The following is a 23171-nucleotide window of genomic DNA, read 5'->3' on the forward strand; positions in this document are numbered from 1 at the left end:
AATATGCAGTGGTGACAGAAAGTTCTGGGTGAAAGCCCAGAGCATACATTCTGAGTTGTGGAAATACCAGCTCTCGATTTTCTGGTACCTTTCATCAAAGCAAAGGGATAAGTAAAAATGAAGCTCAACACAGGCCAGCATGTCCTACAGTTGGAACTTGGTATCAGAAGATTAAAGTTTCCATGGGATACTTTGCTTCTTTGCTTGCTGCTCTTCAAAATGGCCCAAAGTGACCTAGGATCTTTTCCACATCTTACTTTGATACAGTGTAGCAGATAGCATGCCTGTCAGTTCTTTAGCACTCTTGACTTTACCCGCTGCAAATAGGGGGAAAAAATCTTCCTGCATTTTGGTGACCCAGAATTCACCAGAGTCTTCTGGTTTCTGCCTATGGTACTTGGATTATTTGTTAATTATTTAGTAAGTATTGCATACTGGAGGAATTCTGGAGGATTGTCTCTGCACTTATGGAATTTACCTCACTTACTGCTTCCACAGGCCACAGGTATTCCTAGGCAAATGGTCACAAGTGAGAGATCACTTACATCACTTCCATAGCACTGCCTGCTGGTGCAAGGAAATGTATACTATAATTTCCACCTTTGTTTTCCTCTAACAGAATTTCCAACAGCATCATTTTCTGCTCACATATTCTGCTAAAAATACAAAGGAACTCATCTGAACAGAGATCAGGTTCACCTTAGCTGCAGAGACAGGGAGAAGGTAGGAGGAGGGGGGCTGCCAGGCAGCACGGGCCCTCTGGCACAGGGTGAGGGGACATACGTGCCACCCTCCCAGGCTCCAATTTCCTGCTCCAGTCTCCCTGCCAGCCTGCACTGGAACTGAGCTGCTGCCCTAAGGGAATGAGGATCTCTGAGCTTGCCTTCATAATTCTTAGGAAGCTAGGAAATCAGATGCCTGCAGATTATAAACAAAATCTGACAGATTATATTCTTTGCCTCTTACATAAAATTGCATGTAAATTTAGACTGGGCAGAAGCTGGAATTAGGAAAAACCTGAAAATCAAAAAGAACTTGTGAAGTGTTTGAGCCACCCTGGCATTTGGCTAAATTAAGATACTGTGCCTCCCTGTACTGAGCTATTTTAAACCAAACTTCTTGGCTCTGCTAAAAGAACCCTTCTTCCACTTCACACTATTGTTGGAGCAAAATACATCAGAATTATTTCTAGGTAATTCAGTTGAGAAGAACACTATAAAAAGAGTTAGCTTTCATGGAACAAAAAGTATTATTCAAATTCTTGAGGTTTCAGGTCACATTTCACTACATTTAAGATTGTTGATTGAAAACATAGTCACGTCAGCTGAATATCACATCAAGACCAATATGACAAAAATAAACACCGGCAGTATAAAAAGGGCAGAGAGGTCATCAAGTTGTCTTTGCTTTATTCTCATAACTTTTTGCTCCAGAGTACTCAGGACTTTGCATTTAAAAATAGGCAGAGCAGGTGTGAGCAGATGTATATGTGTACATGCACATACATGCTGGAAAAAGGAACTACTCTGAATTAGAGTTCAGCTTCTTCAGATACAATGACTGAAATTTATGTAGCAAAAAGAAAAAGTAGGTTAGTAGGAGGGGAGATTATATTAACTTCTATACAGCAATGAAGAATGTGAGATAACTGAGTTCTTACATGGTCCACAAAATGGGCACAGCAGGAAATACTGCCTTAGTCTCAGTAGCTTCCACAGGTCTGTCTGCAGAAATGCAGAAAACCTTGTAATGCTCCTGCACACCATGTTTTCATTTGTCATAAGTAGTTGGATGCTAATAGATTTACACAGGATTTTGGCATCCAACAGGACTCAAAATTAAGTGATATATATATTGTTTTAATCTGAAACATTTTCTCCCTCAAATTCACATCTGGAGACAGCTGGTTTTTTTAGTACTGCTAGTACAAATATGAATGGTTGAAACATTTTGAATCTATATTTGTGAACTTCCCCAGGACTGAATGAGTTTAAGGAACAGGGCAAATGCCTTTTGGACAGTATGATTTCTCCACATTTGGCGCAGCTCTTACATAAGGTAGTGCTAATTAGAGCATTTCCTGAGTGTTCAAGACATAGCACAGGCTCACCTGGCTGACAGTCACCACTAAGGTGTAACATATATCTGTAAATAGTACTATTCACATCTTTATAGATGTAGAAATAAATAAAAAGTCATGTTCATGTCCTCCCTCCCTCTGGGAGTAACAAATGACCTTATTACTTCTTGCTTTGCTGACACTTCTGCCCCTCACCTTCTGAGTCACACTGTTCTTTTACACAGATTAAAACCATTATGTTAAACTCAGAACAAATTATTCACTCTCAGCTTGAAATTTGCTGCCTCAAAAAATCTCAGGAAACCTATGCATCTAGAACTTTGCCTTGTTGCTTTTTTTTTACTAGCTATATATTTTGGTTAGCTAAAAATCTTTACGATATTCCCAAGTTTTTAAAGCAAGTTTGAGACACTTTATTGAACAGGTATTAGAAAAAAAATTGCTGTCTTTGCTACTGAGTTGAAGTAATGGGAAAAAAAGGAAAGAACATTAGAAAGAAGAAAACACTGCAAGAGGTTCTGAGTGTGTTGTTTTTGACATAAGGTTATGCATTAAAAAAAAATCTCAATTGTTTAAACTGTAGCTATCCTACTTTATATTTTTTTTTTCCAAAACAGAATTATTTAACACTTTCTACAGTGTTTGGTACCATGTGTAACTGCCAGCACTGACTGTGCTGCTGGAGTCAATCACATGCAGAGGCTGGAAAGCTTTCATAAGCTGGAAAGCAAAAGTTGGCCAGCTGGGATGCTTGGCTTGTGGCTGGAAGTTGCCTAAGAGGCACATGGGTGGTTAATGGCATTAAGCTGTTCTCTGGATCTCACACACAGGTTGGTAGGTAGGACACACCAGCCCTGATGCTGGCTGGGACACCTGGGAGCCTCACACACACAGTCTCTACAGCCTGTGGCCCAAAATGTGTCATGATATGATCTGCTGTGGGCAAATAGAAGATTGATCAAAATTGCTTGGCTTTAGCTATCTGAGATGTGACTCAGACACCTTTAGCTATGAGGTGTTACAGATACCTTTCTTACTACTCTGGTGGCTGTTGTAAATAAAAAATGAAAAAATAAAACAATTAAAAATGAAGAGGATGTTCAAGGAACTAATCAAAAACTATAATTACAGCACAGATAGGGAACAATTTTGAGGCATAATACAACCCAGATTTTTAAAGGTCTGTAACTTCTGATTTCAGTACTTTTGTATTTTCAGTACTTTTTTGTGTCTGAAACAGATACAAAAATCCTTCAAGCTGGAGCCTAAACCCACCTGTCACGTAGGCAAACCCAAATATGTGTGCAATGTAAAAAGATTTGCATTAAAACCAAATTAAAGATTATTACAGGCAGGGAAGCAAGACAAATAAGCAACTACAACATATTTTAAATATTTTATCTTTCAAACATACATGCTACAGTTGCATCAGGGATTGAAAGGATGTAAATCTATTATGGACCCTTAAATCGGATTCATTGAGATAACAGGAACATCCTCTCCAAGTTTCCTGGCAACCAGTCAATACAAACACAAATAAATAGTACAGAAGCTAAAAGATATCTACATACAATTATTCTCTGTATAATGACTATTTTTTTCTGAAGATTTATTGGTAGCTGGATGTCCTGGTGGTTTAGAGGAGCCTCTAGCTGAAGCACTGGAATTCACACAAGTAACCCAAGAAACCTTCAGGATGGCATCTGCTCTCTCCTCAGTGTGTTCTGAACCCCGTATCCGAGTTCACTGCCAGCAGGCCAGTGTCTGACTTGGCAGGTTCTTTATCTGAATTTGATATACCATAAATCACATTGTGGTAGAAAAACTGTGGAACTTTCTAGACCTGGTATTTCTGACTATTTGCTATCCAGTGGCCAGGAAACAGACATCTGGGGAACAGCTGTGCAGATGATGAAGCAATTGCCATTATGTGGTAAAATACTGTATGCAAGTATGCACCCAGAGTCTTGATGTACCCTAATTTTTAATTTGGGCCCAAGTACTGGACCACTTATGAAAATTAATTTACTTTTCTACTGTCTTACCTATCGCATCTTGTATCAAGTGAGCAATCTAAGATCTCTCCCACTTGAATTTATGTTTTGCCTTCCCAAAACATGATAATCAGTCACTTAGTTTCCAAGGTCATATGCTAGGATGGTTTTACAAACAAGTAATCTCTGTGGGTGATGTATGCATAATATCATTTTTCTTTCTGAAATATGTGAACAGGAAGTATTATTCTCGGTTTAATTCTGGAGAATAAAGATAATAGGAAATAGCAATGAACTTCTTCTAGAAAAAGAAAATGAAGGGCAAGGCTTTCTAGTAGCAATAGGATAATTTCTGATAGTAAAACAAGCCAATATTTAGTATGCAAGGTTTTAATATGGCAGATTTTCCAGTCGCAGAAGTAGGATGAAATTGCTGTTAGAAATCAGCTGAAGCCAAATTTATAGCCATCTAAGTCAAACGGAGGAAATGGATTCAGTTGATTAACTCAGTACACTAAAGCAAATCTGAACAAAAAGCCTGCAAAAGAAACAAACATAAGCTTGTTCCAGCTGCCTCCTCTGTCTGAAGATATAGGTCCTCTTTGTGCTGCCGGTGCAGATCTGAAGAAGAGAAAACAAACAGGATGTTCACAGCACAGAGCTGAGTTAGGATTCTTTTAAATATCAGGGGTTTGTTGCCAAGGGTGAAGTTTGTGGCCCAAGTGCTAAGCTAGAAGTTTCTTTATATGAGCTTGTTAACAGATTCCCTTTGGCTGTCATGATTCTATAAACAGAATATCTTCGCAAAACCCTGGGAACTCTTCTTTCTACCTTTACACAAGAGCCTTATTGTCTCTCCACATCCATTTGCTGTCTCTGGCCTTATGCTTGTGATTTTATAGTGCTCTTCTAGACAGCAGTGGTCCTGGAGGACTGTATTTTACAGCACTTGGTGCAATAGTATCCAGATCCACTTCTGTGTCTCTGTGACATTGCAATAATGCAAGTAATCCATGCCACCGCTAACAGCTCCCATCTGGCGTCCTTCCTGCTTACATTTGTAAGCCATCTCTGCCATCTAGTGGGTATTTTTTACTCAACGCGTTTTTTCTAACGTCAGGGTGTCACCTTAACCTTAAGTCGAAGTCCAAATTTGACTCAGCAGGAACATCGTTCAAGTCTGGAGTTAAGGGGCACCACCATCATGCAAGAAACCCTATTACAGCACCCTCTAGGCCATCCTTGTGCTACCCTGACTCAGCTCTCTCCTTTGCTATGCCCATGTAACGGGAGTTGTGGTGACATAAAAAGTCACTTGTCCAACTCTGAAGTTTTTGGGCTCAGGACATTATTCTCTGGAGGCTGAGAGGGCACCTATCAGCCTTGTAATAGCAAACAGCCCTGGTGAAAGGGATGCATGAGCCCCTGCATGCCTGTTCCACTGTTCACTATGGAATTATGAACACTGAGAGCACCTACTCTGCAAAGGAAACTTTTCCTAACAGATACCCACTCCAATTAGTGATACTTCTACTGACCAGTCCCCAGTCAGTTAATGGACCATCACAGAACACAGAAAACGTACCTAGGAAAGTAATCATCAAATAATTTATATGCATTTGCTTAAGGCTCTTTCTGAAAAGGCAGCTAGTTTCGATGGAGGTGGTGTTATTTACTGCAGAGAATGGAGCGATTCTGGGAAGAATGTAAGTATTCATTGGCTTGTAGTATTTAAATTACTTAAATTTCAGGGAGAGGAAATGATAGTTTTGCATTCAGATTGGGAAGCTCTATTGTGATTTGAGATAGTTAAGAAATTAATCAAACTTAATTACAGTGCCATGCATAGAGGATGGAATACAGTGCTCATGAAGGAAACAAGCAAGGAAACTTTTCCTAAGGAGGATGAGAACAGCTGAGTTGCTCAGGAGTTACCCCAGGAGAGTGTGAGACCGGTGTTTCAAGTACACCAGGGATTATGTTACTTTGAGTACCGACATGGATGGAAAGGAAGGGGCGGCTGCTCCCCTGCTCACACACTGCAAACGCCATGCGGCAGTACTGCAGAACTGCATGCTCACCCTTAGCTGAAAGGAAAAACACATTAATGGCTGCCAAAAACCTTCTCATCCAGGTGTCCTCAGCTGAGTAACACACACACATCACAAAACTTTGAGGAAAATTATTTAAAACCTGGGAGAGGAGAAAAATCTTCTGTTAACAGCTCAATAAAATATTGTATTTTTCAAAGTCCTGTGCTTTTTCTTCCAGTTTGTTAATATTGTCACTATATTCACAGCTATTATTTCGAAGGTGATAACTGTATTTTCATTTGACATGTTGTCCTGGGGTGACCATTCAGTTGCAGAACAAGGAAACCCTATTTTAATCCACTGTCCAAGCGGCATTTTGTAACCAATCAAAACCCTAACAGGAAGTCTGTTCTATGATCTACGGCCTAGAAGAAGTCCGGTGCTATCAGTGGTATTTATAAACCCACCATTTTCATAACATTTATATGCTGGTGCTAGGATATAATTTGCATGCAAGAATGCATGTTGCATTGCAAGGTGAGTAAAAGTTTCCAGTGACCAGCAAGAACAGAGAATACACACTTTCTCTGTACGTGTGTACCAAGAACTGGACATATGTTACAGAAGGTGATGTCCACCTCCTACTGCATGAAGCACTACAGCCCCTCCCAGAGGCAGGCAAGCTGGAGTTGCACCTCTGCTGCCATAACCATGGACAGCAAATCAGGACTTTCATGGCAGAAGTTATCATTGTAATATCACACAGGTATTAACAAACAAAAATTTGCATATGCTTGAATAGGGAAGAAAGGACAGTAAGAAATAAAGCACGGATTATCCATAAAAAGAATATAACCACAAAACAGTGTTTATGTATTGATATATTCTACAACATTCCAAACAGTGAGGAGGTTCTCATTCAGCTGTTCAAGTATCTTATGTCTACCTATATATGCAACAGCATATAGATTATGAAACATAGTCAGAATTGAAAACAGCAATCTTTACTGTAAATTCACCAAAATACATAATAAATTCATTTAATGCTCCTCATATAATATAGATAAATATGAATAAGTAGGGAGTTTGGGAGCAATGCTTGCTAATTAAGAAGTTATGTCTTGGATGTAATCTGCACTCTGTAGATAACTCACTGGCCCAAGGTAAATACATCAAAATATAGACATTAAGTTTCACACAAAATTGAAGATTAAAAGAAAACTTCCTCAAAATTTAGAACTGAAAATTCCAGTAGTTGTAGAAATGTCCTTTAGATCTGTTGCTATTTGATCTATACTTTGATTAGTCAAGAAATTATATTAATGAAAGCAACTTCAAATTTTTAATAGATTTTATATCAGAACAGCAATATGTATAAACTTCACATCATCGATGATATATAGTGTTACTGGGTGATCAATGAGAATCCATTAACACCTAATTTTGAACAGCAGGTGCTCACAGATAGCTGTGCACAATTTGTGAATAGAAACTGCTAATTCAATCCACAGTAACTAACAAATTCAAGACCACTGTGTATTGCATATGGGGAATATATAACAGGTGGTATAGGTGGGATCTGTTGAACTGTTGACTTCTGCGTAATTTATTCAGTTGTAATGACACTGAGGATAGGTTGAACTTCTTTTACTTACGATGCAAGGGCACACTTAGAATCATCAGGATTATCCAAGCAGAGTAAGAACATTACAGACCTGTGAAAATACCATTTTATTTAGCACCTTTCAGGCAGACAACTGAGGAAAATAAATGTGAAAAAATGAAACAAATTCACAGTACATGTTTAAATATTCCCTTCATTAAATTTATCTTACAATCTATGGGAATGACTAGAGCTGTGAAACCTATTGTGAATAACTGGTAATTCTGCAGACATTCAATAGCATTTTAAACTATTGTTTAGATTTTAAATCCAAGTACATGAGGCTGTCTTCTGTGTCTGACATTGAGTAAGTACAATGTTCCACTCAGTCATATAATAAGACGTAGTGTTTTGCTCAATAAAGAAGCAAAGAATGCCAAGTCTGAAAAACGTGACATCATCCCTCCAATGTATCAGTCCCTCCTGAAGACACAACATTAATGGCACTTCAGTATTGCACAGTAAGAATCAAAATAAATAAGGTACTTCTGCAAATACAGCATAATAATAAAAGGTTTTCACTTACTTGTAATTGTCACTGCAAGTGACATCAAAACCAAGAGTTTTCAGCCTGTTTTCTAATGTCTTTACACTATTAGTTCCACAGGAATCTCTGTGAGGAAGGATTTAATTATTATTGCAAATCTTTTGTTATATAATTTCTTTTCACTGAACTTGATGGAATTAGTAAAGTATATCCCCATTACTTTGTCTCTTCTGTATTCCATAACACCTCCAGAAGAATTGTGTACATTGTTCTTTATGCTTCATTTGCTTACATTACTATTGTTTCACAATTTATCCTTTTTAGAGTCTGGAAGATTAGCTTTAGCCAGTGTAGCATTTTCAGATTCTATTCACTAATAATCACACATTTAACATTTGACTAGACAGAAAAAGACCTAAATAATTTTGTAAAATAGTAAGTGTTTTGTTTGTAATATTCTTTGTCAACTATTTAGGTAGTGATAAAGTTGATGCTATCTGTCTCTACAGAATAAGTTTGTTATAATAAATGAGAATTATACTTGTTGTTAGAAGCTTGTTCTCTCTCTTGAATATTGAATAATAGAAAAATACAGAGAGAAAAAAAACCCAGAAACAATCCTAAACAAAGCTCCTGTTTACAGTACTGATTTTTTAATTTGTAGTCCAATTAGTATAAGAAAGTTTACAGAACCTACTAAGATCTCTAAACTTGCACCAACATAAAGTATTAAGGCCAGTGCTACATACCTGCTGGTCAGTAAATACCCATGACTAAAGAAATCATATGGAGACCAACAAAGTAATTGTAGAAAACTATTAATAAAATATACAATTATTTCTATGCATCCATTTACTGAAACATAAATTAAGATTCAGCGCTTGTCTTAGCTTTTCTTTGTAAAAAGGACAACTTTTACAAAGATTACCTGTATGTTATGTCCCTCCCAGAGGATACGATTCTTTGATTTAGAGAGACAAGGCTGAAAAATGCTAATCTGAACTATGCTCTGTAGACTCCACAGCATTGTGGTAAAATACACAACAGACAGTCCAAACTTTTTTGACTAATCAGTTTTGTTATATTTGTTTATTACTTACTTGTTTGTTTGCTTTATTTAAATTACCAGCAAAATTAGACACTTTTAAAGCCTACATTTTATTACTGGATTAATTACTGAGAGAAAAAGAGCCACCAGTTGGTATTTGCCTGCTTCTACAAATTTTCAAACAGTTAAGATAGGTGAAAATGAAAAGAATGCATACAGCATGCATACAGCAAAGTGAAAGAAGTATCACTCATCAGCACTTAATCTGAAATTCAGATTGACTCTTAGTAAAACTGTTCATGCTCTATCTTCATTCAGGGTCTGAGTCCACACACACATCTAACCAAGACTTGGCTCCAGATCTAATATTACAATTTACTTCTATTTTCTCTAATTCTGGTATTTCTATACTCTCTGAGAATGGCAGGTTGTGTCTCCTGTGTTCATGAAAGCATTTCAAATACTTAGTTTTAAGTAGTATGCCAATATAATCAAACAAAAAGATAGGTGAAATTTTAAAGACAGGTCCAAAAGGGAGAAATGAATTTTTATTTTGAAGACATAACTTACAGATCTGGTCCTTCAATATCATCCACAACCCAAATGACAACTTGTGAGATTTTGTCTTTCTGGAGATTAGGTATTTCATAATCTGCAAAAAAACTGATTCAAGAAAAAAATATTTGAACTGTAAAGAACATGAAAATTAAACAGTCCTTTTCCTCCTCTGTATTAATGAATTCACCTAAAAGTGAACAAGAATGAACTATTAAAAATGCAAAAACAAATCAAAAAGTCTTTGATACTTCCTCATAATATCTAATCTAAAAAGATATGAAATCCAGTGGTTGATTTTAATGTCTCTATATTTTTTTTTTTTTTTTTTTTTTTTTTTTTTTTTTTTTTTTTTTTGTGAGATGCTGGCATTTCAAGGCCATAGATTTCTAACACTTTTAGCAAGATGTAGTGTAATGATTTCCAATCTTTTAGGGGTTTTTTCACTCAGAAAGCTTGTAAGGGTTGTGTCCTCACTGAATGCCTGGTCCAAGTCTGGGCCTAGGTCTCTCCTCTAATTTGCTATTTGCCTATCATGTGTCTTCTTAAATGTCTATTAGATGTCTAATAGACATCTATGTCTTCTTTAAATGTCTTTATCAGCACTACAGTGTCTCTGAGCCCTTTTAAATGTTCTGAGACCTCCACAGAGAAGAAGGGACCGCTAGTTGCCACTTCCTGGATGGGACCAGCAGTGACAATGTGGGTCTGTCCTCCTGGTGCCTTCAGGCAAACTACTGGGGCTCTGCCATGGAAGTGCAGGACATGTGCTGCTTGCCAGTGTCTATTGGTTCATGAAGTCAGCAAATAATTTTAAATTTCTGGAGAAGTGGAATAGGAGGACAGATACCAAGAGTTACTTTCTCTGGTCCCATCTGGTATGGAGGTAGCTCACCAGAGACCAGTAGCAGTAACAGCAGGTTTGCCTTTCTGTCCAAGGTGCCCAAGCCTGTCCAACATGTAGTGAAAATATAACAAAAAATAAAGATTCCAACTCATTTACTCAGTCATGCATATGTTATTGCCAGAAAAAAAGAAGCTTGCTCCCAAATTTGGAGAAATCTTTAACTAGAAGTCTCAGAAACTGTGGAGGAACAATGTAGAACTGACTTCAGTAAAACAAATTTTTGAACTGGCTTCTATTATTAAAGAAATCTGCCAACTAAATTCATACTGTGTGAATGAACAAAGTTATTTTGCCATGAAATGAAAAATAAATCTTAACGGAAATGATATCAGGTGACTTAATGATGATTTAAGTGTACAAACTTTAAAACTGAATAAACTTTGAAAGGGACTTTGAAATACTTGAAAACAGACCAGAGAGATGGCTAGGAAGACAGGCAGATCTTTCAGATTACTTTCTGCTATTAATTATTCAACTTTCAGCTTTTTTCAAACATGAGCTCTTAAAAAAATTCAGTCATAAATGGACCAGAAGATACACAGCAAAGAAAACAGATGGAGTAACTGGCTTTGTTTTCTTCTTGGCAGGCTGAGTTCCAGTAGTGATTTCACTGGTTAAAATACAACCAGACTGGCAACCCAGGGAACTGGTGGAATTAATGTGTGTATGAGATGTTCTTGAAATAAGGAATCTATAAATTAACAGAAATAAGGAATCCATTTCTAAAATAAGGAATCTATAATAGATTCTGGGTATTGCCCTGCTGCCAGGTATTACCATCTGCAGAAGATTTGATCCCAGCTGACCATTTGACCAACCCAAGGAGACTGTTTAAGTCTTTGTGAATAGCTGAAAGTTGTGCACAAAGATGGATGTTTTGGGGGACAGAGGTAAGTAGTTAGGAGGTGTTTTGGGAAAAAATGGTTCTTGTTTCTCTTCTATCCAGAGATAAAATTGCCTTTTCAATGGTCATTTTTAGTCCTCATGAACAGGAGGAGACTCTCTTCTATGGGTTTTTAAAAAATGCAATATTTGATCTGCCTTGGACAAGACAGTTGCTGAGGTAATGAAGGATGCATTTCTTACCACAGGTAAGCAGCCACTACAGACACAGTGAAATTTCTAAAGGGTGTACTTTTACAATAAATTTTGAATCTAAGCTTAGATGAGCTTCTGCATGGTGGTACACCTCTGAATCAGGAAAAATACATCTGTCCTTAATATAAAAGGTACTAAGAAGAAGAGGAAGCTCATCTTTGCTATTATCCTCCTCAACAAACTTTTTTTTTTTTGCTTTCTGAAATAATAATAGACTTCAAACTACATCCACTCTTGGTCATGGAGAAATAAATACTTTCCCTTTAGAACTTACCAAGTTTGCTGGTAGGCCTGACAAAAGCTACAACCCTTGTAACAATATCCTCTGTTTGGACATGTCCCTGAAGAGAAATTTCGTTAACACTCATCTTTTTGAAGACATACACATTTTGCCACAGTATATTGGCTGACTCTAGGGCAGCTTTCACAGCATTCACCATGCTTGCCACAGGAGTTTGTAAAATGCAGGAGTTGAAAGGATTGTATCTATCCACTACGTATTAATCCTTCAGCCAGGGACAATTAACAGTTTGTACACACAACTCAGCAGACTTTGATCAAGAGGTCCTTTCAGCTACACTTCCATGCTTTGTGCAGCAGAAGGCCCATATAATTGGTTGAATTTTCTTTTTTGTAGTCATCAGACCTTACACAGAAATCAATCAGTTCTCTTACCCTGTCTGTGGATAAGCTCCTCCCTCTGCAGAACCATTCAGCAAGACCTGTATCACCCCAGAGCTGTGCTGTGCATACTGCAATAGATAATAATGCTTTTCAGATCTCACAGATTTGTCATGTAACTTGGTATTTTATTGCAAACAACAGTAACCAAGGAAAGAATTTTACCACAAAGAATATCAGAACTGCAAAAATAATACTAGACTAGCACCCTAGCAGGTCACTGAAGTAAAAAGGGCAGGAACCAAACAGGCCATGGTTTACTTCAATGATTCTTCTCAAGCTATTTTCTCACATTCATAAGTAGTTTCTTCAGCACAAGAAGAAAGCATTTTGACATTCTCTGTTGAGTTTGATATGTGAGTAAGGTTTTTCAGCAAGGCTGTCAAATTAGGACCTGTAATCAGTAGACAGTCAGTGTGCTTACTGTGCTTAGTATATGGTTTCTATTAACAAAGCTAACAGAATTTTAACGCATTATCTAGCTAAGGTGAATGTTAAGTTCTCCTTGCTAAAATACTGCAGCCAGTCTAAAACGGTGTGTTTGTGTCAGGGGAAATAATCCAGTGTAGTTAGAGGTTTAAATCTGTTTTGAACTAGCAATGTTTTCCTGAATCACACTGGACACACCCACAGATGTATGCAGTTAGCACTGATAAAATATTTACAATGATTGAGGTCATCCTCCAGAAAGAATCCACTGCGTTGTTTTCACATTCCATCATGGTAGGGCAGGATTCATAGTCCAGGCCTGTAGGAAGGCATGCAATTTGTGCTATTAGAGAGATGATAATGACTATAAAAAGTGACTGTAGAAAGCAACTAAATATATTTGTACATTACTCACTGAACCCACAACCTATGTTTGACATAGCACTGAAAGCTGTTGTATTTTTTCAATAATTTTCCATCCTTTATGTTTACACAAACAGTGACATTCTGAGGATTCAGTAATTTGGCTGAAATGGTTCTAACTCTGTTCCTGGGATGCAGGGAGCTCCTCAGAAGACTGAGAAAGAGGTTTATCCCCACTGCAGGACCATTTAGATTTCACTGTGTGCTCCCCTGACTGCAGTGGTAAACATTCACATGATACAAGAGAGAACAAGACAGTGAAGCTATCCCAGATTTTTCATGGGCTAAGAGCAAATTTAGTTTCTCCAGGACACAGCAGTTGGTCTCTGTTATGGTTTTACAGACAGATGTTTAACATAGCACTCATTGTCTTACCAGGGCTGTCTGCCTGCCCACACCAGTTCAGAAGATCTCCAACAAAGCCAAACAGAGTATCAGCCAGAGGCATGTAGCGACGTCCTCTGTCAGCAAAGCTACTGACTAGTAGCTGATTATTTTCCCAGAAAAGAGACTAGGAAAAAAAAACATAGACAAGAGATGTACCAACACTTAGGTGCGGACACAGTGAGATTACGGGGTATTGAAAACAGCTGAAAACATGTTTTAGTATTTCTTTCAAAATCAAGTTAATAACCAGAAATGTTAGCTATCTGTTTAAAGGAACAAAGTTTTTCAATTTTCCAGAGGTATAAATTCTGATCACAAGTGACTTGAGGAACAGTACTAGTTTGATGAGAAAGGATATAGTCCTCTTTTAAATATAGATAGGCCTAGCTCTGCCTGCCTCAGCAGACAGATTTAGGGGAAGAAGAAAAAAGGAAGATATTTTTACACCAGATATATGTTACCAGAAATCTCTCACGTTGCTATGTTGGCTTACGGTGTGAAAAAACCCCATATGTCTAGATGTTATTTCTGTGTTTGTAGAACTCCGCATGAATTAAGCTATGTTGACAGTAGTATTTGTTGGTTTAGCTTGTATCATTTAGAAATGAGGAACAATTATGCTAGAGGAAAAGCTGCATTAAAACACAACACATCGTTTGCACTTCCACAGTTCCTTGCAATTGCCAGCACATCAAACCCTTACTGTTCTCTGGCATAGAACAACGTCCTCTCTCATTTCTGCTTTTGCTTGTTCAGTGTGTCAATGTTTAACATGGCACTGTCATGAGACTTAGCTGAGAGGAGTAAAAGCAAAAGGTGATAGCAGGCACATCATTTGTAGCCAGAGCACCTAATTTAAGGAAAAGTAGAAGTGGAAGTTCAGGGACTATGGCAGAGCTCCCAGCACAACAGGAAAAATGGGGGATCTCTGTAGTATGAAAGGAGAGACATTGCTGAGAAGTTACTCATAAAATAAATGGAGCCAAACACATTGAAACATGCTATCAAGTCTGAGTCTAGTTTATAAACTACAGAGTCTAGTTTACAAACTACAGACGGGTCAAAAAGAGTGACTCATAAATCAGTTACAGAATGACTCGTCAATTTTGAGCTGTGTCATGTAAAGTCTGTTGTACGTCACAGGGCAATTAACATAAAAAATTATTACCTTGTTAGGTGGAATCGTGTGAAATGTGAGGTTGATAAATAATTCATAATCCTTAGGTAGAATGCTGCAAGGATCCTTGTTAATAAATGCATTTTTAAATGCTTCCCATATTTGTGTACAATTCTTCTCACTGTAATCATTAAAAAAATAGCAAAATTGTTTTTTCAAAGCTGAGCAAGAAAGATACTTGTTCTCAACTCCTTCAAATACCCCAATTAAAATCTGTATAAGGCTAAAGCAGAAAACTGAAGCCAGTGTGTAAAAAACTTGTAGCTCAGGAAGAGCATAGAGATCTTGTCTTCTGAGTCATAACTGCAGCAGATAAGGAAGAAGTAGCAAGGAAAATATTAGCATTTACAGTGTGGAATTAGAAACACATTATGATTCAATAAAAATCTTAGTAGGTATGGAATACATAGGGAGTTATCCTACACTGTAGAAATTCTGAAGAAAAAGCTTTCTTTGAAATTTTCCAGATTCTAAAATAAACCATTTCAAATAAACCATAGCTAAATATCCAACACTGCTGGAATGCAATACTACACTTAAAATGTCAGATTCAAATACAGGATGAGCTGCTAAAAAGCTTTGATAGTAGAATAATGATGGTGACAAAGAGATGCCTTCGGCTTCTAGGCCCTGGGACTGTGGAGTTTTATCTTGTTGGAATGAGTACAATGACCAGGGACTGTGTGACAGGGACACATACTGTCACTATGCAGTAGCTACAAAACTACAAGTATGTTGCTAGCATTCAACAGTTCAAGGGCTGAAATAAGACGCTAGGCTGTGCACTCCAACATTTCCCTTCTGCCAGCTCTCTCTTGGGGACAATAACCTCCATGGAGGGACAAGACGGGCTGTCTACAGATGGAAGTGTCCTATCTCTTTGGACTTTCAGGATCTCACCTGTCACAGCTCTGAGCCTGCCTGGAGTAATAAAGAAGGGAATTTCTACTTTCACCAGTTTTCCACAATACCTTCCCTACATAATGCTGTGACAATGTCTATGCCAGGAACACTCTGCACAACAGAATAATTACTTTATGTGCATACAGCCTTCCTAACATGAATAGCTGTCATTGCAAAGCTCTAGCTTGAACAATAGTAGTCCTGATAAGTAAATCAAACTTTGCCATTACAATGTTTTGCTCATTAAGTATCATCCATACACAGCATGGTTTCTGCTGGTACAGATTCTTTGGGGAGCTGCTTTGTGACACTGAATGTCACAGACACTTTAAAGAAGCCCTTGTGATAAGCTATGCAGGAGCTTCTACAAGCTGTTTTCTTGTAGAAATCTCTGGTCATGCTTCCCACAACTATATAAAAATTCCCTAGATACTATAAGCAGATATAGATCTTGACCTGAAAATTTTCAGTGATGCAGTATGATCCTTAATCAGTAGTTTCAAGGTTTAAACAGATTTACTTAATAAAAGAATTTGAACCCTATTTCTGATTTCAAGCTGTTATACTTTGGCTTCTGACAATTGTATATACTTAGGTTTCATTTTGCTAAAGAGCTTTCTACTTGAAGCACTTACGTTGGTACTTGTGGGTTATGATCAACTGAACTTTTAAGATCTTTCTTGACAGGTGCATCCCTCAGTAACTTTCTAGTTAATTCACATATTGCTTTTTTTTTCATGACTTCTCACCCAGTTTTGAACAGCTTGTAAATCAAAAGGATTATTCTGCTCTGATACTCAAAACTTCTTAGCTAGCAAAAACACTTATTGAAACTACAGGGTGGTGAAGGACTGCAGTTCAGGACAATTCCTTCTAATCTTTTAGACCCTAATAAGTCAGATCAATTTCACACTATTTAGTTAAAAAATTGTTTTCAAAGCTTTCATGATATGCTACAAATAAACAAATATGGAAGAAAAGCATTAGAGGAACATTTGTGTTATTTAGCCTACTCATGTTAGGAAACATCAAATGGTCTTAATTTGACGTTGGTCTTAATTCAGTGGTCTTAATTCAATGGTCTTAATTCAAACTCCTCACTTCTGCATGGCCACAGCATTTTGTAAAATGCTTCTTTGGATTGCCATTTTGCATATTCTGTTTTAACACATGGGAAAGTTTTTATTATGTTCCTATAAACATATTTATGTTTTAACTATCTTGCAGTGTAAAGACATGCTTTGCTAGCTTCCTTTAAGTTAGCAAAGTATTTTTAGAAAATTTGTGCATAAATTCAGAAGCAAAACCTATCCACGAGGTCACATCTCTATAAAAGCTAGCCAGGGGCAACTAAGAAACAGACAATGAACAGAAAGGGCTATTAATAATTATAATATCTATTTTGCACCTGTGCAATATGAAATTTCTATTTTGTTTGGATTACATTATTTGCTTATACACCTAAGGGAAAGAGAAAAATCCCCACATTATAAGAAAACAGTTGTGTAGCTCTTCTTTCAATAATGCCATTTTTGGTCTAAATTCAGGAAAATAGTCCTAATGCCCTGCCTGGCTTCATGCTATCCTGAGCAAGAATACTTTGATGAACACATTCAAAGCTCTCAATTTTAAAATCATGTTGTGAAAATGTAACCAGAATTCAGTAAATCCCAAAACTATCATAAAGATGAGACATGTTTTACATAGAAATGTTTTCCAGAATATTGCATTTATATCTCTAACAGTCCAAATCAGTTAACAATATGGTTCAAATTTCTACAATAACTACTCTTTATGTTGCTCATTTCAGCATATTCTGTATTATTATTCATGTCCTGCTTCAGATATAAATGAAGTGGCATCTGTTAAGTCCTGCAAAAGCTCTACCTATCTAGAGCCTACTGCAAGACCAGATTACCTATACAACTAAGTTCACATATAATATATTGTAGGAATGTAGAAATCTACACTTAAAGTTTACTTTCACCTTCCTTTGTGACATGTTTATAAATTTGCCAAGCTTGAACTGTTCCACTTAAATTCATGCACTGTGTTACTTGCATTAGGATGATCTTTTTTCCTTCATAAGAAACTTGAAAGAAAACACTTCTGAAAGGTTAGGAGTGTTATTGTGCAGAAGTATATTGTTTTGTCTTTGTTAAAAGCAAAAAAAAATTTTTAGAGTCCTTTATCTTCCTCTTTTGCAACAGGAACTGAAAATGGGAGGTTGGACAATTGAGGTGATTTTTGAAGTATCACCTAACCCTGTTTTAAGACAGCAATTCAATGCTACAGGAACCCAGACAGGGCCCCTCTGCAAATACCTCTTCACACTTTTAGGACAACTTTTTAATGGCAGAATAAAGGGCTGAACTCCAGGAGATTTTCCTTCTTATTTTCTTCCTTTTTACTGAAGCCCTTACAATGCAAGGAAGACAGAAAAGTGCTCATTTTAGCAAAGTGTGTGATTTACCTCCAGTTCTGTATAATTACCACAGCCAATAGAAGCTCACAGATCCTACTTGAGCAGAGTTGATTAGTACTTAATTTTTCAGGTGGATAAGCTAAACAGGTTTCTTTAATACCAAAGGATAGCTATGAAATGAGGTGTTCCCCTTTGTACATGACCTGACATACAGGCATGCAAGGCAAAGCTGGTCTTCCCAGGACTGCTGTCAGATTTGGTACTTCTAAAACACCATCCCTGTCATTTCTGTGTGTTGTTCTCCTTGCAGAAAGTAACTGGGGAGGGGGGGGAGGTGGCAAAAAAAGTGAAATAAAGAACTGAAGGATCAAAAATCTTACCTCAATTACACTACTTTACTTAAAATATTATATCTGTCAAAGTAATTTTGTAATTTTGTTGTTTCCAGACAGCTACAAGCATGTTGGCTTCAAAAGGATCACTTTTATGGCTAGAAGCAAATCATCAAGCTTCTGATTAACAACCATTTTGTACAGAACATAAAAAACTAATCCAGAAACAAGCAAAACTTACCCAACAGCAGGATTCACAATTCTAATATAATCATAGCATCTTCCAATGACAATACTTTCCAGGTTTTGAGTAGTACCTTCACCTTTCCATTTCCTTCCCTGCACTCCTGAGAAACTGTTCATACACAGAACAGAGACAAATAAAAGAGGAAAAAAAGGGCTCATCATCATGAATTCTTGACAATCCAAACTCTTAAAAGGAAAAAAAAGAAATAAAAAAGTAGAGTTCAATGGTACAATTTAAATGGAAACCTGCAGTCTGAACGTTTAATATTTTCAGTACTAGCTACAGCTCAGTACACAAGACAAAAGCGGAAAAGAAAACCTGACTGGAAAATATAACCTAACTATTTCCTGAAACGATTGCAGCACAGGGATACATCACTTCCTCGTGTCTAAACTATTCCCTACTTCAGAAAAACGAGAAACTTTTAAGGCCACCTGGTGATAACTGAAGAGAATTGCAGTGTATCTCTGTAAAGGGAGGAAAAACACCCTTGCCACTTGCATACTTAGGATGCCTTTGGTTCGCTTAATAGTTGTTGCTGTGCTACACTTTCTTAAACTATCAAAAAATGCTTGAAAGCAAAAACAAACAAACAAACAAACAAACAAACAAAAAACACCAAAAAACCACTAAAACACGCAGTTACAGCAACGACAGTGTAAATACCCAAGTCGTCGAGTTATCTTGTATCACACAGAGGGGTAACATTAGTCAGCTGACAGTGGCATTTTGGTGTGATGACATGCGCATCATGTCTTTGTGAAAAAAACCTGCCTTGCAGTCCTTAATCATAATGAGACACATAAAGAGTATGACTTATATCTTGTGCACTGAACAAATGTCTTCAGCTTCTGCTGTCATTCTCCTCCAGGTTCTTCCCCTAAGTACTCTGTTAGAACATCAAAAGGCACCAATCAATCTAATCTTCAGAATATTCTCCGGTACACACTGCTGCAAATACAACCACATTGGGTTTTTTTCCTTTAAAAAAAAATAAATTCAACCTCCAAGTATTTTGTATTCAACCTCCAAATATTTTTGCAATCACATTTCTGAGGAGCATGCTGGTTCTTCTCTTTTCCTTTCTTTTCTTTCTTTCTTTCTTTCTTTCTTTCTTTCTTTCTTTCTTTCTTTCTTTCTTTCTTTCTTTCTTTCTTTCTTTCTTTCTTTCTTTCTTTCTTTCTTTCTTTCTTTCTTTCTTTCTTTCTTTCTTTCTTTCTTTCTTTCTTTCTTTCTTTCTTTCTTTCTTTCTTTCTTTCTTTCTTTCTTTCTTTCTTTCTTTCTTTCTTTCTTTCTTTCTTTCTTTCTTTCTTTCTTTCTTTCTTTCTTTCTTTTTCCCCTCAGTGAATATATAACTTTATTTTTTGTGTACTTATTTGTGTAGTGTCACACTTCCATTGATGCACTGGTACTCAGCTGGCGGATTTTGCTGAGGGAAAAATCTTGCTAATCATTGAGTAAATTCCTGATGATGGATTTCTACTATAAATGTGATAAAAGATAGCCAATTGGTTGCTACCTGCATCAGAGTCTTCAGGAAAGCCAGATTTACACAGAAATGGATATGCAATGTTGTGCTTGATATGGTGGAGACACAGGAAATCATGCACTTTACTCCTGTTGCTTCTCTAATGCTTTTTCTTCCTATTTCTGTTCCTAACTTCTCTATGTCCTGCTGATAGGGCATCAGAACAATGATCAAATGGTTTCAAGCCAATACTTTGGATTCAGGATTAGAGAGTGCAATAGTCCATGGAAGTCACTGAACATTTTCTTTTATTATTAACTTTGCTGCAACCAAATTTCGCTCAGTAATTTCAGGGTCTAACAGAAACCAGAATGTGATGTGATCTTCTATACCGAAATGTGCAGAAATTGTCACTGATTTTTGCATCAAGGCTAGAACTTTCGCTTGAAATATACAGTGTAAGTTAAGAAGTCATACAGATAGATACTGAACGTTTCTCCAAGTACACACTAGGTTAGGACACAGCACCTTGGGGAAGAAGGTGTGGGTTCCCTAGCAAATAGACAACCTGTCATAACATCCCAGAGGAACTGGATCCAAGAGTTGTTGGGATCCCCATTTCAACTCCTACCAAGCTTCCTTTCCTCACTGGCAACTTCTAGAAACACAACATCAGGCCAGAGGGCCTCTGATCTGCCTCAGCATAGCCATTTTAAATTAGTGTTCTAGCTTTGTTCTAAATATTTTTCTTGTAGTATTGTAATTCACTGCCACAAACTGGCTGTCCATCTTGCCTCCTGAGGTCTGGCAATTCATGGTGGATGCAGATCACTGTTCCTCACTCTCTGTCCCTCTCTCCTAGAAGATGTTATTGCCCATGAAGAAACGTCAGAAAATTGGCAGCATATCTGCTCTGGAGATTCTGTAGTTCACAAACTGAGTATTAACCCAAACAACCATGAAATTCAGCATATGTTTACATTCTGAACCCCAGAAAATGAGGAACCAACATGTTCTCTCCTGTTATTTCTATCAGAGGGGAGTGGTAAGTTCCAGCAGTAGGAAGGTGTAACAGACAGTAACGTTAATCCTCTGCTACTACTCAAGCATGAATTTCTGGCAGAATAACCTCAATTCTGTATGACCACATGCTTTAGGCCTGGAAATAGAACCTCATATTCACAGGCTCCTTTGTAAGCCATGAACTTCAAACATTGCTTCTTAAGGGTTTGTGTCTTCAGTGCATAAGTCTACCTACAGCAGTAACACAAGGTCTCGCCGGCTCCCTTGCGTGCCAGGGCACACTCTCTGTGAAAGACATGCTCAAGCCCAAACCCAGAGCTCTGCTCACTTGCCAAGCTGTAAACACAGCCGTGTGCTGGCTAGCCAGCTGCGTAACACCTGTGCTTTGCCTTCCTTTCTTCCCTCCTGTGTAACTGCTTTTTTTTCCCACCCCGAAGTTGTAAGAATTTAACCTTCCAAGGTTCGTACATATTTGCAAACATGGCTAAGTAGGTCAGTGTGTTCAAAAGTCCTTCGAGGAGGAAAGGATTCATGGAAAAGGAAACGCCTAGTACTGCAATTGCTTAAGACTCATTTCCTTAGATAAAGAGATAAAAAGATTATTGTGCTCAGTGTCAGCAAAGTAACACATAACATGAGCTCTTCTGCTTAGTTCACTACTTACTGCTTTTACCAGCATTTTATTCCCAGTATTAGTATGTTGAGAAATACCAGACTAAAAACTCACGTGACTTTGCTGAAATGTTTACAGTGAATTGCTTACACCTATGACCTCGCTAGCTCAAATACATTTAATATCTGCAACATAGACTTTGTACAGTTTTCAGTCAGAAAGGCCTGCTGCATCTATTGTGTGTTTGACAAAGAATTTTGGTGACATTTACTGAACATTGCAATGCTGGTCAACAGTTTTACAACACTACACGCTGGTTGACAGTTACAGCTTTTGTCAAATGGATGTGCAATCTCAACTTGGCCCAGTGTTCCTGTTTACTTTGAAATGTTGCACAAGCAGATTAGTATGACAGCCAGGTGTTTCTGGTCCATTTGCCTTGGATGTTAAACAAACACACTTAATTTTACTTGTTTGGCACAAATGCTGCAAAAGGTTGGGCATAGATTCTGGGCTGCAGCATATACAAATAGCTCTCCTAGGACCTTTCTTGACGAGGTCACACTGCAAATCCTGTGTCCAGTTCTGTGTCCCTCAATTCAGGAAGGACACTGAGGTGCTGGAGCATGTCCAGAGAAGGGCAACAGAGCACAAGTCCTATGAAGAGCAGCTGAGGGAGATGGGGGTGTTTAGCCTGGAGGAGACCAAGGGGGACCTCACTGCCCTCTACAAACACCTGAGAGGAGGCTGTGTCCAGGTGGGGGTCAGTCATTTCTCCCAGGCAAATAGCAACAGGACAAGACACAGTCTTAAACTGCTCCAGGGAAGGCTCTAGGTTGGACATGAGGAAGAATTTCTTCACAGGAAGGGTAATTAGACATCGGAATGGGCTGCCCAGGGAGGTGACAGAGTCACCGTCCCCGGAGGTGTCTTTAAGGAAAGACAACGTGGCACTCAGTGCCATGGTCTAGTAGACAAGGTGTTCGGTCACGGGCTGGAGTCCATGTCCTCAGAGCTCTTTTCCAACCTAATTGATTCTGTAAATGTTTTTTACATCCACAAGCTGCTACCTTGGCGTTGCCAAGGCATCAGATCACAAGTCGTACAGTCCTGCAGCTCACTTGAACGGGCCTAGTGCTGTGCCTGCGAGCGGGAGCACTCCACACCGGGACCCGCCCGGCAGGGCCCGCCCGGGCCG

General features: G+C 38.0%; 1 protein-coding gene across 3 annotated transcripts; it reads right to left on the reverse strand.

The window, feature by feature from the left end:
* Window positions 1-1392: 1392 nt before the first annotated feature.
* LOC128806222 (ADP-ribosyl cyclase/cyclic ADP-ribose hydrolase 2-like) lies at window positions 1393-19175 on the reverse strand. 3 transcript variants are annotated; one of them, XM_053975633.1, is made up of 9 exons: window positions 18864-19175; window positions 14954-15083; window positions 13774-13909; window positions 13212-13294; window positions 12541-12617; window positions 9876-9968; window positions 8297-8383; window positions 7763-7822; window positions 1393-4695 (listed from the first exon to the last, which is right to left on the reverse strand). In XM_053975633.1, exons 1-9 carry the CDS (start codon window positions 19031-19033, stop codon window positions 4581-4583), a joined length of 951 nt encoding a protein of 316 aa, XP_053831608.1. In that variant the 5' UTR covers window positions 19034-19175; the 3' UTR covers window positions 1393-4580. The 3 variants fall into 3 exon arrangements, with proteins under 3 accessions (XP_053831608.1, XP_053831609.1, XP_053831610.1); XM_053975634.1 differs by having other exon boundaries at window positions 1393-4612; window positions 18864-19174; XM_053975635.1 differs by having other exon boundaries at window positions 4607-6267; window positions 18864-19174.
* Between the last annotated feature and the right edge of the window lie 3996 nt (window positions 19176-23171).

This window comes from Vidua macroura, chromosome 4 (genome assembly GCF_024509145.1).
Source record: "Vidua macroura isolate BioBank_ID:100142 chromosome 4, ASM2450914v1, whole genome shotgun sequence".
Lineage (NCBI taxonomy): Eukaryota > Metazoa > Chordata > Aves > Passeriformes > Viduidae > Vidua > Vidua macroura.